We start from the raw sequence: 18,300 nt of genomic DNA, 5'->3' as shown, positions 1-18,300 counted from the left end.
ACTGAGGCACACACCCACGCACACACTGACTGTGTGTGTGTGTGTGCGTCAGTCAGTCAGTCTGTGTGTGTTTGTGTTTCTGCGTCAGACTCACTGACGCGCGCGCACACACACTGACTGACTGACGCACACACAATGACTGATGCACACACACTGCATGAAGCTGTAAAGGAGGGAGGGGGGGAACTGGATTGATGTGAATGGGGGACAAACAGAGAGAGGGGGAGGGGTGAGGAGAGAGAGAGGAGCGGGAACATTACATCCCGGGCAACGCCGGGTCTCTCAGCTAGTATAAAATAAACGTAAAGAGAGGGTGCATACCATTCAATGATGGATACAAAAAAAGGAACAACAGGACAGTCACTCTTATACTCACAGAAAGTGAATATATATATCATTTACGTGAATCACTATCCGTATTTGAAGTGTGTGTGTATATATATACATGTAAATATATATATACATACAAATGAGCATACAGTAATATTTCCATTTGCTATTTGCCTTGCTATGGAGGGTTTTTGTCACTTTTTTACTCACATAACTTCACATATACATACATATATAATATATATATATATATATATATATATATATATATATATACAGTGTTCGACAAACCTATACATTTGCTCGCCCCGGGCGAGTGGATTAAACCCCCGGGCGAGTAAATATTGGCCCAAGCAGAACACGTTTGGTACTGGGTGGCGAGTAGATTTTTTTGTGTGGCGAGTAGATTTTTTGGTGATTTGTCAACCACTGTATATATATATGCAGTGGAAGTGTATTGTGTGTATTTACCTACACACTCACTTCACATTTCAGTAACATACATATACATCTAAATAATATTCACATATACACGTTTGCTATAAATGGAATTATTACAATTTTACATTATATACACGTGCAATGAATGGAATAAACACTGTAATAAGTTTGAAATCGCCTATCCGAGCTGCTCTGCATGCAGACTGATCCCTTTTCTCCAGCTTCCTTGAATGTACTCTATGAGGAAGATCATGTGACCAGATGCTAGTGCACGTTTAGAGAGAGGGAGGGCAGTGCTGACAAAGGGGTGTGCCTGGGTTTGTGACAGGCCATGAAGGGGCAGTGCCTTAGCAAATGCTTGTTAAAATAGAATACAAGAAAACTGGTCTTTCAAAGTTGTTTTTTTAAAAACAGAAAATGCTAAAAGTATTTTTTCTTACTACAGAACTGATTTATTAAAAAAAACACACATGCAGGATATAGACTGAACTGCAGCTTTAAGAAGTGTGAGCAGTTTAGTTGCTTACAGTCTATGAAGTAAAGTCCCAGCATGCTGAAGCAAGAAAACAGGTTCAATAGGTCTTGCTCTTTGTTCTATGGTCAATTCTCCATGCAGTACCTGTAGTTAGAATGAACTGTACATGTGTAGAGCCTTCACCATAGCGTGATATCAGACTTGGAGAGCCTAGTATACACAAGCTGTACTCTACAAGGAAACAAGGTTGTCCTTACCTCTCCACCATTAATTCCTTGTTTGACAATTGTTGGATAGTGATCACCACTTTCTTCTCAACCCCCTGTTTCAGCTTGAAAAACAATTTATCGCGATCTTTTGGCACCGGGCTGTAAAAGAGGAGAGTTTGCCGTTTTTCATAAATATCACTGGGAATGTGTGAGGCAACATGTAGATCCATATGCATTGCTGTTCAAGACAATGTACACAATGAATAAGTTGTATGGTACTCAAAAACTGTTACAGGTCTACACTGACGTGTGTTCACAATATAGAGGTCAGATTGTTTTTCCAGTAACAATGTGCTAATGTAAATGATGCTGTCTCCAAAAAAGACCAAATCTGCTTTTGATAACAATGTAAGGATTCTGTGTAGGCGAGACAAAATGTGGTGTATTAGGAATAACATTAGGGAGGACACAATTAAGTGTTTATATAATTGTTTCCTACACTTCTTAAATACACTAGGTTTCCTATGTTTATGATTCATTTGCCAAGGCCTGTCAATATACCATGTGTTAGAATAAAAAAAAATGTAATTATGACATTTTAGATTTACAACTGAATTTAGAATCTAAGTGTTATCACAAGGAATGCATTTGTGAAGGTTTTCCTATAAATATATTATTAGGGAATTCCAATTTTTAGTGTTATTTTTCCCCCCAAGTGTTTTAAAAACGTGGTGTTTATTGGGGGCACTTTGTTTTAAACTTTGCATACTCCTTGTGTTGCCTATGTCTCCTACCTGTGGCTGGGCTGCTACAAGAGGTGGAACTCAATAATAAGGTTGTGCTTATAGTGCCTTGCGACAGCGACGTCGCTCCAAACAAATACATTGACTCCGTCGCAAGCGCTTATAGTAAGCGCGACGGAGCGACCAAAATTTTTGAAGCCGGGTCTATTTGATTTTTTTTAGAGACAGTCGCCACATGTGACTGTCTCTAAACCAGTCAGAGACCGCGGCCAGCCACCTTTCGTGACGTCACTGGCCTTGTCGGTCGCGTCGCTGTCGCCAGCACTATAAGCACGGCCTAAGAAAGAATGCTTTGTTTCCGGTTTCCTATAAGCGCACGCAGCGCCGGCAATGCATTTGTTTTTGGGCAACGTCGCATCGCCGGCACTATACGCGGGGCCTTAGAGGGCAAGTAGTGTGGGTCCTAATGCACATTGCCTCTTGTTCATTTTTAAAGGGTGACTACAGCACAAATATGCTCTTTAGCTTGGAGTTCATAGAGCAATTTGTGTGTGACAGTGCACACTGGCAGAGAATGATCAAAACAAGGAAATACATCAATATACTGTATGTTGGAGTGAGATTTCAGCTACTTATCAGTAAGGTGCAAATAACCAGAATAATTCCCTGATGAATGATCTATTTCCGTGGTTTTTCACAACATTTCCATTTAAATGCACAAATGACAATACTCCACCCAGGCTTATGAATGCTGAAATGACAGCTTTTGTGAGCTAACTCTCAATCGTGACATCAGGGTGTCAGTTAAACAAAGCTCTATGAAAAGATAAAGCTTAAGTACTTCAATGCAAAAAGATCATTCGCTTTCATTTGTTTTGGCTCATCAGATGCTGCTCATAATATACCATCTTTAATTGGCTTGCGAGCTGAAGCTAATAATAAAAAAAAGTAACCAATGGTAATAAAATATGAAAGCACAACCAATCATATACATCAATACACAGACCAGCTACAAATCTGTATGGTAATTCCATAATGCAGATATTACATATTCACAGGGCAATTAAGTCCAACTACAGTAGAGCTCTTAGAAAAAGTAAAATCAACACATAATTTGGGAGAGGAATTAACACTTTTTTTGGTATATACGGATATGATTCATCAACAAACCTGGCAATTCAAAGGATGTTTAGTCTTACAGCAACTTTTACATGCAAAATTAACCATGTGCAGTTGTATTATAAACTAGAAGTTGTTCACTCTTTCCATTTGCACCTTACCAAACAGAACCTAGGTTTAGAGATGAGTTTTTCTTTGGTTTCTTATTGAAAAACAATTAGCTATATCAAAAAAATCAGTTTAGTATTCTTTTGTACACTCTATTAAACCAACAAACTATGCTACCTCGATTTTTCTTTTCAGCCATGATATGAACGGGGGGGGGGGGGGGGTTGACGTTCAGAGCTTAACTGTGCTCTTCTTCTCAGCTCCATGGACCCTTCAGATGCAGAGAATTTGATCTTTGTATTTGCTGCTTATTAGAGGACTCGTCCCAAAAGCACAGCACCGGCAAGCGGAAGGTGGGTAGAGCAAAAAGAATGCCCCCCAAATTTAAAAAAAAACACCTACAGATGATGGAGGTATCTGACTTTTTCCGACGGCAGGAAGGGGACCCTAATCAGAGAGAAGATGGCGGCTCTCACAGTGATGACGCACTCCACTTAAGATAGATGAAATGAGGGGCCATTTTGATAACAAATATTCTATTCAGAGAAGCACTGCAAGCTGCACTAAAAGATGTCAATAGGAACATCTGCTCCCTAGAGGAACGTACAAACAACCTTGAAACTAAAACAGACAAACTGGTAGATGCACATGACTACCTAGCACTAACAGTCAAAGAGTCCAGAGAGCTAATTGCAGAATTACAGGAAACAAATGAGGACCTGGAAAACCGATCTCGCAGAAATAATGTCCGAATAAGAAGCATACCAGAACATTGTAGACCAATTAGAGCCTTATCTATACAGACTCTTCAAGCACCTCATCCCTAATACGGATCCTGAAATGCACCACATGGGAAGGACTCACAGAGCCCTCAGAGGTTGCACCAAAAATGATGAAAAGCCTCAAGACATACTACACTTCCTCCATTTTAAAGAAAAAGAACACTTACTAAAAGCAGTAAGAAATGCAGGAGTAATAGAATTTAAAGGTTCAGACCTGGAGATATACCCAGATCTCTCCCCAATCACATTGGTGCGGAGAAGGGACATAAAATCTGTAACAACGCAACTGACAAAGAAATTAAATATAGGTGAGGATTTCTCTTCCGCCTAATAGTATGGCAAAGAGGCATGACTAGAGCAGCCAAAAATCTATCAGAGGCAGAACTACTACTATAAGAACAAGGCCTACAGCAAACACCACCACACGGATCCCCTGACAGGATCAGGCCCGCGGCCTCACTCACGAGAAGGACCTGGCAAAAAGGCAGGAGGCCTTGAAGATGATGACCAACATGTAAAAAAAAATTTTGATAAAGGGACGCTATGTCCTGAAACGCGTCAAAGTCACCATGTACTTCGCTCTGACCACTTAAATAAACCTTTTTTATTTCAACTGGCTGCAGCCCCCGTCGTTTGTTGAGCAGTGCACCGTCATTGGACCTCCGGGACCACCCTCCTCTCATACTACACCCAGCGTGATGCACGCATCCAGCTGACACAGAGCTGTGCTGCGAAGGGAGACTGACACTGGCAGATACGGTATGTACCCTTGTTTTCTGCTGGGGATTTACTCAATACCTCTATGGCATATACAGTATAGAGCTTTGAGTAAGCCTTTCAGCATTATTGGTACTATTATACCTTGTCCAGATTGTCTGATAGAGTCTCCCCAGCACTTATGTATGCTCTACAGCACATGGATTACAAACATAAAGACTGATATCAATCCCCATGCTTGGGACAGCTGAGACCTGATTGGGGGCTTATACCCCTCACCTAATCTCCATATAAGTAAATGAATACAGTAAAGTTGCCACATGATGAAGATAGGTAATAAAACCAAAGAAGGTTATATGAAAAAACAAAAACAAAAAAAAATGCACTAATTGTCTGTTCGCAATTTATTTATTTATATATATATATATATATATATATATATATATATATATATATATATATATATACAGCTGAACCCCGTTATAAAGTTGTCATTGGGGGCCACAGAATGAGACCGCGTTATAACCGGGATCGCATTAAAATTTCAGCGTGCGAGGACTTACCGGCATCTAGATCTCTCTCCTCTTTGCCATCAGCTCTCTCCTCACTTCATAGGGCTGTGTCCACATGCTCTCCTCTCTGCAGCTGGCAGCTCTCGTGCACGCGCGACACAGCCCTATGAAGTGAGGAGAGAGCTGACAGCAAAGAGGAGAGAGATGCCGGTATGTCCTCGCACGGCAAAATGGAGGTTTTCAAATCTCGGGAGCCACGCTCAGACTGCGTTATAAGCGGATTCGCGTTGTAGCGGATCGCACTATAACGGGGTTGATCTACTACACTAGTTTTAAAAAGCAACAAAATATCACAGCTTTTGTAAGTTATTTTCATGTTTTCTCGGCAGATATAGATGCCAATTAACAAGAAATTGATGCAATTACTGTTATGTCCCTTTATAATACGAGTGAAAAAGATTATAAAAGACTGTAAGGTTTTATGCTGTCAGATATGTATGTATCTTTTTGTTTTCTCATCTAATGCAGGGCACAGAAGCATGAAGAGTAATAAAGACAGAATTATCGATGCATACTCTTGTAATCCTAATTTACATAGGCTGTGAGGTGCGAAAAGGTAACATCCCCAGAAATATACCTGCAGGTAGTCTCAGATCAAGTGGGCTCCGAGTGCTGAGAAAACTTCCCCGTATCAGCATGGCTTACTCAATAATGTTACATAATGGAAGGGGATTTGACAGTCCCAGAAAAAGAAAAATAGCTTTCACAGATTACAAAAGGAGACATGCAGATATCGTGAAGATATAAGAAAAACCTTTTTTGCCAACAATTATCCCCCAAATTTATTGATAGATATTTCCCCCAGGTTTTTCTGGCCTTATCCAGTATTAAAAAAAAAAAAAAGTGTGGCGATAATTTTCCACCGCAGACCCCTTTCACACTGGAGGGAAAGAAATGCAAAAGGAATGCAAGATATATTATACTGGTTGGAAATATACATAACAGCCTGGTCACATTAATACGTTTTTATGCTCCCAACGACCCAGGGCGGGACTTCCACATATAAATTTTTTTTAGTCCTTAAATGTACACGAATAATGCGAGATTTCAACCTTGCACTGAACAACACACTAAACAGTTCAGATCTTCAAGAGAAAAAGCGACAACAGACTTTCTCAACTCCCTCCTTAAGCAGCATTCCCTCCTTGACACATGGCGGTCTTTAAATCCAGGGCGCAAAGATTATACATTCTATTCAAATGAACACAAACCGTACAAACGAATAGATTATATATTAATAAGCCGACAAGCCTTCCACCCTAATACAATCTGTAAAAATCCATCCCATAACATGGTCTGACCATGGTCCGCCGGTAGAGATCAATTTGGCATAGACCCCGCTACTATACTTTTGGAGGTTAAATAATTGACTTCTAACTAATTCAGAAATAACATAAAAGATAACCCAAGACAGAATTGTTCTTTTCTACAAACTGCTCTAAACAGAAGTAAAAATTGGGACAATATGGGAAACACATAAGGCATATATCCGTGGAACACTGATTAAAATTGCTTCACAAAAGAAAAATACTTTCTCTCTATAAAATTCAGACACTCACCGATATATTAGAGGCCAAAGAAACATCAAATAAAGAGGGCATTCCACCACGCCTAATAGCAAAGATTCAAAACACACAAAATGATAACCTGATCCTCATCAAACAGGCTGAAAAAACATTAAGATGGTCTACACAATATTTTTATGACAAAAGCAACAAGCCGGACACAAAGCTAGCTAGGAGATTGAGCGGAGTACGCCCAAAACCAAATAATAACTATAAAACAAAAATCAGGCCTAAATACACAAAGCCCTAAAGAGACCATCAGTGAATTTCATGATTTCTATAGTGCCTTGTATGACAGCAACAAAGCAGCGCATAACAATAAGGCTCCTGCAAAACTATTACAGTTTCTTAAGGGGTGCAAGCTAACACCAGTTACTGCTCAAGAAAACAAGACTCAAAGCTGCACAAAGCTCGCTTCTGAATCCAAACTGTTTTGGATTGGGGAGAGGTATAACGGTGGGATATACATATATGATACCGATACTTGGTAACCCAGACTTTCACCCGGGTCTTATTAGAGAGCAATTTTTATGATGGCCTAAGAAAAAACTCAGAGTTCAGGATTTAATGGAGGGCCCCAAGATAAAATCATTTATGCATTTGAAAGAAACGCATCAAATACCTGATGGAGTTCTTTAGATATGCACAGATTAGACACTTTCTCTCAACCGAGTTTTTCACACGACCACTTCAACAAAATACTCAATTTCGAGAGAATTTGCTAGACAAATCCATTACAGAAAGGCCTCATCTTATCCCTCTACCTTGAGGTACTTCCTATCACTAGAGAAGTTGAATGACAACATATTAGAAGATAGAAAGAGGACATCTGCGACAAGCTAGCGCGGCAAGAGTGGATAGATATCTGGAATAAGATCTCCTAAATATCAATCAATACTCCGACTGCGGTATCAATGGTACCGGACTCCGTCTAGAGCAGGGGTGCGCAAACTGGGGGGGAACAAGATTTTTCAGGGGGTGCACGGTGGTTGCAGAGGCCCCGCACTCTTCCTCAAGGCATTTAAATTAAATGCCGGAGGATCGCATGAGGCCCCTGCAACTATCCTTACCTTGTTTCGGTGACGCGGCGTGCCGTCACGGTGCCATGTCAATGTGACGTCATGTGACCCAACAGCATCATTTGATGCCGGAGAGCCTTAAACAAGCTAAGGGAGAGGGGTGCGAGCAGGAAGGGAAGCAGGCAATGCGGCGCAGCAGGGAAAGATTGCGCATCCCTGCTATACAGTAGATAAATACAATAAACAACATTCTCCACTTTTTTTCTGGGGCTGTGGTCAGATTGGGACTATGTACCACACCTTGTGGCATTGTTTTGATCATCAAGAACCTTTGGGATGAAGTGTTCAGTCTCATGAGTGAGATACTGTAATGGGCGTCCCATTGACACCATCCACATGGGCTGCACTTCTACACAAAGATAAATAAATAATACCACCTTTCAACAAAGCAAATTAATAATCCTCATTATATCTGCAACTAGATGTGTAGTGGCTGGCGCTTGGCGAGGTCCCATCGCCAAAATAAATACAGTAATAGACAAAATATGTTGTATACATTGAGAAACTTACAGCTAGACTCAATAACACAACAGACAGATTTAATAAAACCTGCCCCCCTGGATAGAGAAGCAAACTACACCTGCTTTTGAGAATCTATTCGGACCAACTGGAGAGTTAAGGGATGCATAAAGGGGCCTTATTGGCCTTAAGAATATCCACACACATGGTTCAATACTACCCTCTTGAGAGCTATAATCTGCTTGCCCCCTCTTTCCCACCCTTCCTCGTCTCGGTCCCCTGTATTACCCCCCCAGTTGTGTTTATATTGGGAAATGCAGATCTCCTAAAAGGAAATAAACAAAACAAACAATAACAGTATGATGAATGTGTCAAGATTACATCAACATATGTATACCCTTGTACTGTAATATGTCCGGTTGCTCAGACCCTTTATTTTTTGTATCTCCCATTTCTAAAATCACAATAAAAATTAAATTGCAAGGGGTAAAGTTGTGCCCTTGTGCAATTTCGAGAACACAATAAGAGCCGGCACTCTAGAGCCTTTACTCCATTCCAGGAACAGCAGAAGAGGCGCCGTCTTAATGAAAGGAGGAGGATTTTCTATTCCATTCAGGGCAGCAGGTGGAGGAATCCAGGGCCATATGATGTTTGTAATAGTGACTCTGGGGATTTAGTGTCAGAGTGCGCGTCACTAGAACGTTTCTTAAACTGTGTTTTGAATGCTTCAAAATCTAAGCCAAGGGTGGCCAAGACCAGTCTTCAAGGGCCGCCAACGGACCAGTTATTAGGGATATCCATGCTTCAGCATAGGTGGCTGAATCAGTGGCTCAATCAGTCTGACTGAGCCACCTGTGCTGAAGCAGGGATATCCTTAATACCTTTTCTGTTGGTGGCCTTTGAGGACTGGAGTTGGCCACCTCTGGTCTAAGCAATTGCCTTTTGAATTTATTTTTAATATAAAAAAAGATAGATAAAATGTTCTGGGTAACACATTTGTTGGGGGATTATCTAGGATAAATAGTAAATTGGTGTGAAAAAAATAACTTAAAAAAAAATATGTGGAGGAAAACAAATACATAAAACAATGATAAAAATGTCAAAGGTAGGTGATCAACAGTACAGTGGAAATATGGTAGTTAATGGTAATAAAAGTAACATACATTTTTTCTAGAATTAAAGGCCCTTACTGGGCATTCTTGAAGAAAGACAAATGGAGGAAAAACGAAGCACCGAATCCAGCTGTGAGTACAGCAATAACACCAATAGGGATACGTACCAAAAAATAAGCTGTTTAATTGGATCAGAACAAATTAACAAACACACCTACGCGTTTCGGACCTCTACAGTCCTTTATCAAGGTGAATACCTTGATAAAGGACTGTAGAGGTCCGAAACGCGTAGGTGTGTTTGTTAATTTGTTCTGATCCAATTAAACAGCTTATTTTTTGGTACGTATCCCTATTGGTGTTATTGCTGTACTCACAGCTGGATTCGGTGCTTCGTTTTTCCTCCATTTGTCTTTCTTCAAGAATACCCTTCACGGATGCACACTCAACCCTGGGACATTGGAATTGATTGGACTTGCTGCCTATAGTGGATGAAGATTCCCAAGTGAGTTCGTTCCTCTTTTGCCCATATCATTGTGTCATTTATAGGATGTTTCATCTACCGGTCACCTGCTGGTGTTACTGATATTTTCCTTACTACCTGGCTTGTGGGATTATCATTACCGGGCTGCATCCTAGAGACACTTCATACATTCATTCAAGGGTTGTTTTCCATTTCAAATACCCATTTTTGGCTTCATGTATTGTCTTGAGAGCACCACACACATCCCTTTTTTACCTTACTGGGCATTACCAGCTAGTTGATTTGTATGCAGCCAAAAGAGACTGAAAAAAGATATGTGTCAAAGTTTTTGCTTGTGTATAGTGCGGTTTGCAATCTGAATGAAAGATGTTCACGATTTTCCGGGATCAGGACATGTTTTTGCTGCAATAGTGATCAAATGTCTCTGTAGAAAGAATGTATGTTGTACTTTGCAGTCAGACAGTCTGCCACTAAAAAAGGTTACAAGCAAGGGTATTTAAAATTAGCTGGTCTCATCTACTGGAGCAGACATGTAATCTTTGCTGTACTTACGGTCTAAACAATAACCCTATGAAAAAGCAATAGTGTACCTGAAATTCCCTTTGCTGTCATCTTCTTTGATCTCCAAAGAGACAGTGAAGGTGAACACATCGTTGTCTGGAGTGGGAAGAGCAGAGTCCTTTATATCTGAGGCTTGTTTGGATGAGCGCTTGAATGCTGTGAAGAAACTGTACAATATTCTACTGACCTGAGGGGCAAAGAGGAGGTAAATCTCATTACCAATTGTGTAAATATCAATAAGTGCAGTACCCCACTCCTCCATTCCACGAACAGTATGTAGCTTTAAAAGGTGTAATCCTCCGTACTCTTTAACAAAATTTTTTTTTTTTTGAAATGTCATCATTCCTGAAGACAAAAATAAATAAATAATTGACACCCCTAGAGGTATTGCTACGAAATGTGTAAGGGTAGGCTTTGTTAGTCAATTGTGCTACTACTAGCCACAAGTGACTAAGGGCTGGCAGATGGTGGCTATTTCTAGTGAGAAAGCGAGTGGAACGCACTGTTTGGAACGCAGATGCTACAACTAAGCGCGAGTATGTTCAGTGTCGAGAAAAAGTTTGTGAACCCCTTAGGATTTTGAAACCTAAAATGTAATTAGATCTTAATCTAAGTCCAATAATAGATTAAGATAACCGTATCAAACAAATGACACAAAAACATGATACTTTTTCAACATTTATTAATCCACAAATGATTCAACATTCAATATCCATGTGTGAAAAAGTATGTGAACCTTTAGAGTCAGTAACTGGGGGCGCCCCGTTGCGCAGCAATGACTTCAACTAAGCGTTTCCTGTAATTGCTGGTCAGTCTCTCACATCGGTTGAGGAATTTTGGCCCATTCCTCCTTACAAAATGAAGTAATTGTGCAAAAAGGAAAAAGGAGCGCTAATGTGCATTACTAAAGTGAAAACGAATTAAATCATTAAATATGCCAATTGGCCATACACTTCTGCAGCCAACAAGAAGGAAGTGTTCCAAACCCCAAAGAACAGTGGTAAAGGAGACTCTGGCACACGGACAGTAACAATAAATTCTGTCATGGAACAGAAATACCCCTGTCTGCCTTTTCTGTTTCAGCCCCCCTTCCCTTGGCGGTTCCCCCTGCTAGCTGCACTAGGATGTCACTTTCCTTGCAGTTCTCTCTCAGTGCAGATGGAATGGATACATTATGTATCTCTTTTTCCTTCCAGTCTGTCATACCCCTGGTTGCTCTGGCAACTTCTCCAGTCCTCCTAGTTTTGGGCTTTCCCATTTTCCCCCCTGTCTTTTGCTGACAGTTAGTGCAGTCTCACTGAACCTTTAGTGTGACCCTTGCCCCTCACTTCCTTTTCCACCATTACCTCTGGATGAGTGAGCACTGCTGTATACTCCTGTATGGTAGGATTATCTTCTCACCTGCCTTTAACTACCAAGCACCCACAGAGAGACACTATTCATACATAACATCTCTTCACAAGTGACTGTATTTTATGCTACTTTCCCCAAATAAAGTAAAGAAAAGAAACAGAACTTGTTGTGCTTGGAAAAGAGGGCCGAGTTGACACTATCTGGGCTAAATCATCTTACACATGACCCCTGGCTTCCAGAATAAATTCCTATTGAGAAAAACAATGCTGAACTAGAGAGAAATATAAAGGACAGCAGTTACAAAATAGAACAATTTATTAAAACGTGTGACCTTTGTCACTGAATGCAAAAATTCAGTTTGAGCCTCAATTCATTAAAATACGTAAATGCATACATAAAAACATGGAATCCCATAAGATAACTGTTATACAACCGTGAACTTGTAGGTGTCTCAAGATTATGAAAGAGGTCAACCCTTTTAACTTGAATGTCACAATAGGAAAAAACTCTTTCCGGATATAGATCTTTCTATATTAGATGTTAAATGGTCTCTCCTTGAGAAAAATACTTTTAAAAGGGGTCCCGAAGGTGCACCTTAAATCCACAATTTTCGTAGTATATACACTTTGGTTCTTCATACAGTATATATAACATTCAATACAGTTGTATAAATCACTCCCACCTGAGTAGGGATATAATTACCCACTCCTCCTATGTGCCTTAGGATATCCACCGCAGCCAGTTTAGAAAATGTTTTTCCAGGAGGGGTTTTCTTCCTCACATACAGCAGGTTGGCCCTGGAAAGAATACATTTTCCCTGAGTGGCAATTTCACCCAACCTCAACTTGTCTCCGCTATCTGCTGTGTTTCTCCATCAGGATGGCACTTTGAAGCCGGCTTCAGCGTGTAGCAGTTCCCCACGGGCTTACTTCTACGTCTCAGTTGTTTCCGGATACGTCTCAGTTGTTACCGGATACACTTCAGCAGGCTGCGGCACGCGCGGGTCACAGGAACGTGGCGTGCGGATCACAGAGTAGGTCTGACGTGCTGGCGTCTGGGCAAGCGTTCTAACGTTAGGATCTCGATCCAATAGGCAAGAGTTAGAGGGGGAATGATGTGTCTTTTCCTACGGGTCCTGCAAAGGCTCACAAAGGTTCTAGCGGCAACCCTACGCATTTCAACTTTGTCTTCTTCAGGGGTATGACATAGTTACTCGTCCTTTTATACAGGAAGTGCCTGTTACTGTACTGCTGTTTTTCATTGGTTCATTTTTCATTATAAAGAGATATTACATACACAATAGAAGTTTTTACAAGTTTGACATGTTAGACTCAAGGAGTCCAGGCTGATTAATTAATCTAGGGGATTAACTCTCTGAGAGTTGGAAAGGTCCCATAGTTGCCATACTCCAGCCCCTAGAGGACAGTGATTGTATCACAAAATATATATATTTATTTATATATTATTATATATCGACTTCACGTTTGACAATTCCTTTTTACTAGATTAACATATATATATATTTACATTTTTTTCACTTAATTATAGGTCTTTTATTTGGAGTGCATTTTCCACTTGAATACAAGTTTGATTTTTTATTTGGTCAAACTACTGTTCACTATACAGTCAGCCAGTAAAGGTGCAATCCTGTACAAAATACTATTTTTAGAGAGTGCACCACACCTTTCATTTCACATTATTATTTTATTGTTACTTTGAAGGAAATGCACTTTTATGGGATCCATGTAACTTCATAAAAACAACTACATTGACAAAACATTAGAGCCATTTGGCTAAGCAAGTTGACCCATTATTTAAATATATTCTAAAACCATAGATCCTGGGTGACCCTTTTTTTAAAATTATTATTCCAGGTTACCATTTGTAAACATTTCCTTACAGTTATAGAACATGTCATCTTGTCCAAACATTTATTTTAAGACTAGGAGTTTAATCTTTGTGGCGCCAATTCCAAAGGCATTTCAGGGAGAACAAAAATGAAAAAATATTCTGCAGCAATTATGAGCAGTAAATAACACAATTTAATAGGTTAAAAAGCTGGTGATTGACACCTTAAAAAGACAAGCATAATTTCTCTTAAATAATTAAACTTAACATTTTCATAGTAAACAAATGTTTTAGACTATTTACAGTCTTTATGAAACCATTCTTGTTGATAAGACAATCAATCCATTCATTGTGTTCTTGTATTGAATTTCTAATGCCGTAATTAGTAAAAACAGATCATAAGTAGCTAATATGCTTCAATTCTGTAGACAAGTAAAAAAAGACAAACATTCATGTTGTACGTGATAAACAAAAGAAAACTGTTCTGTTTAAGGGTAATTGAGTTTTTCTATAAAAACTCAATAACTACAATCATAAAAAGACAAAGATCCCTAAAATCCAAAAAACATGTCCATGATAGAACGCCCATCATCTCTCGTTATTGATAACTATTCTTGTTATACATTTTTCTTATATGCATTTAGACATGTAATTTGAGTTGTATTATCATTTTATCTTCCGATAAATTACATTTTTAAAAACAAAAAAAGAAGAAAGTAAATAACACTGCTTATTTTATTGTTTTACCCTATGTGGGACCACGTCTTTACGTAAATGATCTTTTCAATACGATGATTTATTGTGAATCATCACAGATTCACAAGCAGATGATTCCAAATTCTAGGAGCCAAAAGTTGGCAAACTTTCAGTGGGAAGGAGATAACCCATTAAATGGCACTGACAAAATAACTATATTAACTAGAATTAATAGTAAAAAATGGAGGCAATCTTAAAGTTCATAAATAATGGTTCAAGATGGAACTGGATAACTCTAAAAGAGCAAGAACAGGATAATGTCCATGATGCTTAGGAAGACGGGAAACAAAACAAAAGTGTGTATTCTGTTGTGTGTCATTGCGATCGAGACATTTTCACCAACCACACTAAAACGTTGGAAAAACATTAAAGAAAAATGGGCATTTACTTAGTGATTAGTTAAGTGATGGTTTTATTAATATTGGCATCACAATAAAGAACTGAATCAAGTATATACACCCCCATAAACAATACTAATGTTGACATATAACAGAAAAAAAAGGAAGCAGAACTTTAGCAGCTGGTAATAAAAGGTGTATTGCATTGGGTCAACAGGACTACAACATCTTTGTTGTGTGAATACAGGCTTTACTTGCTGTATACTCGCGAAAATGTTTCTGACAGTACTTCAAGTTCTTATGACAATCGACGATGATAATTGGACATACAACTTGGAATAGTTATCTAGCATGCTCATACTGTATGTTACAACACCTATTCGGATGCGTAGTCACATTTTGTAGCTATAGAGCTGCACACATCCTAGGTTAAATATTACTTTTCAAATGTACATTCCAATTCATAACTGAAAAAAACAGTTCAATGGTTCACTCTAAGTCCAATGCAAGTTCAAAATCATTTTTTTTTTTTTTTTGCATTATACCTCAGGCTTTTTGAATAAAATGCTGCTAAATGAAAGGAAAACAACATTCGTTGGCATGCTCCACAGTATTCTGCTTCAATGCCGGCATGGATATGAGTTATATTAACTCGTAAAGAGGTTCTCATTTTTGTCACATGTTAGAAATGATGCTGTTACCTTTGGCTTCTTCTGGGTTATGACATAGTTACTCGTCCTTTTATACAGGAAGTGCCTGTTACTGCTGTTTTTCATTGGTTCATTTTTCAAACATCAAACATTAACTGGAGCAGCAATTAAGTGAATAACTCAACTATACAATGCAGTCCCTAATATGTTAACCATTAAGCCAATCAAGTCTCAATGATAAAAATGGACGCCAACGTGATCTGCTTTAATGGTTGTATGTACATATACATATAATTTCATGTCTGAGGCGTAAACAGTATACGGTGCTTTACACAACTACAATAAAGTAAAAACAAAATACAAACCTCGGGGAAAAGAGCAGCGACTAAATTATAACATAATGCTAAGGTAGATCCTGCCCTGAAGAGCTTACAATCCAAGTGTATAAATGTGAATATTCTTATTTTTACCATTAGAATAAATGGCAAAGCAAGGCAATTTGTACAAAACTTTTTTATGCATTTGATTGCACCTTTAAACAAACATTAACTATTACATCCAAAAGAGGAAACTAATTAAATAATATGCACACAACCTCCAAAAATTCACCTGTAAATAGCAAGAGTGCTGCCATTTACGTCAAATGTTTTCTATGCGGTGCTATGCCATAAGACACCATACAGCACATTCACTTGAATTTCAGCGACCAAATGGTGTCGTGTGTCATAGCACCGCATAGTAGACATGGTTTCATCTATGCAATAGCCTAAAGCAGCGAAAAGATAAATGATCTGTTATAGAGCAGCAAACTTTTTTTTTACAGCAAACCATTTTTCCATACGCAGTGAGAAGTTTGACAAAAAGCTTTATCTTACTATACTTACTGCCTCTTTAATCTCGCAGCTGAACACATGAATTTGGAACTCATCAGTACCAAGGTTCCTCTCTGTGAAAGCGAAGCAGTCACCCTCTGAAGTCCCATCTCGCCCTCGCACACAGAACAATACTTTGTAGATAGGGAATGAGACTATCTCTGCATTGCTGGTTTGGTTAATTATTCTGCACCAAGGAGGGAAAAGAAGCTAATGAGAATTTTGCACAATACATCATTTCATTACAAAAATAAATACTTAATTAACTAAAACTAAACCCCTAGTCTGTGCTATAACTAAACCACTAGTCCTTTTAATAATATATATATAATTAAAAGGACTAATATCACCTCACATTGGTCTTGCAGTGAAATTACCTGCCACTTTCCTGAATAGCACAGACTAGGGGTTTAGATTTAGTTAAGTATTTATTTTTTGTATATTTACACAGTTGTGTGAAAAAGAAAGTACACCCTCTTTGAATTCTATGGTTTTACATATCAGGACATAATAACCATCATCTGTTCCTTAGCAGGTCTCAAAATTAGGTAAATAAAACCTCAGATGAACAAAAACACATGACATATTACACCATGTCATGATTTATTTAACAAAAATAAAGCCAAAATGGAGAAGCTGTGTGTGAAAAACTAAGTGTGAAAAACTGCTTCCTTAGGAATTAAGATGCTAAGTAGCAGACAGGTGCTGCTAATCAAATGCCCTTGATTAATTGATCAGCAGCAAGTGTGACTACCTATATAAAAGCCGAAGTTTTAGCAGTTTGCTGGTCTGGAGCATTCAGGTGTGTGTTAACACAATGCCCAAGGAGGAAAGACATCAGCAATTGTTGCAGCCCATCAAGCTGGGAAGGGTTATAAGGCCATTTCCAAACAATTTAAAGTCCATCATTCTACAGTGAGAAAGATTATTCAAAAGTGGAAAACATTCAAGACAATTGCCAATCTTCCCAGGAGTGGACGTCCCAGCAAATTCACCCCCAAGTCAGACCGTGCAATGCTCAGAGAAATTGCAAAAAAACCAAGAGTTACATCTCAGACTCTACAGCCCTCAGTTAGCATATTAAATGTTAAAGTTCATGACAGTACAATTAGAAAAAGACTGAACAAGTATGGTTTGTTTGGAAGGGTTGCCAGGAGAAAGCCTCTTCGCTCTAAAAAGAACATGGCAGCACGGCTTAGGTTTGCAAAGTTGCATCTGAGCAAACCACAAGACTTCTGGAACAGTGTCCTTTGGACAGACGAGACCAAAGTGGAGATGTTTGGCCATAATGCACAGCGCCACGTTTGGCGAAAACACACACAGCATATCAGCACAAACACCTCATACCAACTGTCAAGCACGGTGGTGGAGGGGTGATGATTTGGGCTTGTTTTGCAGCCACAGAACCTGGGAACCTTGCAGTCATTGAGTCGACTATGAACTCCTCTGTATACCAAAGTATTCTAGAGTCAAATGTGAGGCCATCTGTCCGACAGCTAAAGCTTGGCCGAAATTGGGTCATGCAACAGGACAATGATCCCAAGCACGCCAGCAAATCTACAACAGAATGGCTGAAAAAGAAAAGAATCAAGGTGTTGCAATGGCCCAGTTAAAGTTCAGACCTCAACCCGATTGAAATGCTGTGGCTGGACCTTAAGAGAGCTGGACTATATAGGGTAGAGGGTACTCCTTGATAAAGCACATCTGGTGCGAAACGCGTAATAGGGACT

General features: G+C 39.2%; 1 protein-coding gene across 8 annotated transcripts in view; it reads right to left on the bottom strand.

Annotated features, from left to right (window-relative positions):
* RABGAP1L (RAB GTPase activating protein 1 like) overlaps positions 1–18,300 on the bottom strand; it is a 318,905-nt gene that overhangs the window by 253,800 nt on the left and 46,805 nt on the right. For all 8 annotated transcript variants that reach the window (XM_075616671.1, XM_075616673.1, XM_075616670.1 and 5 more), the window contains exons 5-7: positions 16,583–16,757; positions 10,783–10,940; positions 1,504–1,614 (exon numbers count right to left, since the gene is read on the bottom strand). In XM_075616671.1, coding sequence (XP_075472786.1) covers positions 1,504–1,614; positions 10,783–10,940; positions 16,583–16,757 — 444 coding nt within the window. The remainder of the gene's footprint in view (positions 1–1,503; positions 1,615–10,782; positions 10,941–16,582; positions 16,758–18,300) is intronic.

This window comes from Ascaphus truei, chromosome 10 (genome assembly GCF_040206685.1).
Source record: "Ascaphus truei isolate aAscTru1 chromosome 10, aAscTru1.hap1, whole genome shotgun sequence".
NCBI lineage: Eukaryota > Metazoa > Chordata > Amphibia > Anura > Ascaphidae > Ascaphus > Ascaphus truei.
The sequence above is the reverse complement of the archived record's forward strand: the minus strand, read 5'-3'. Positions and strand labels throughout refer to the sequence as shown.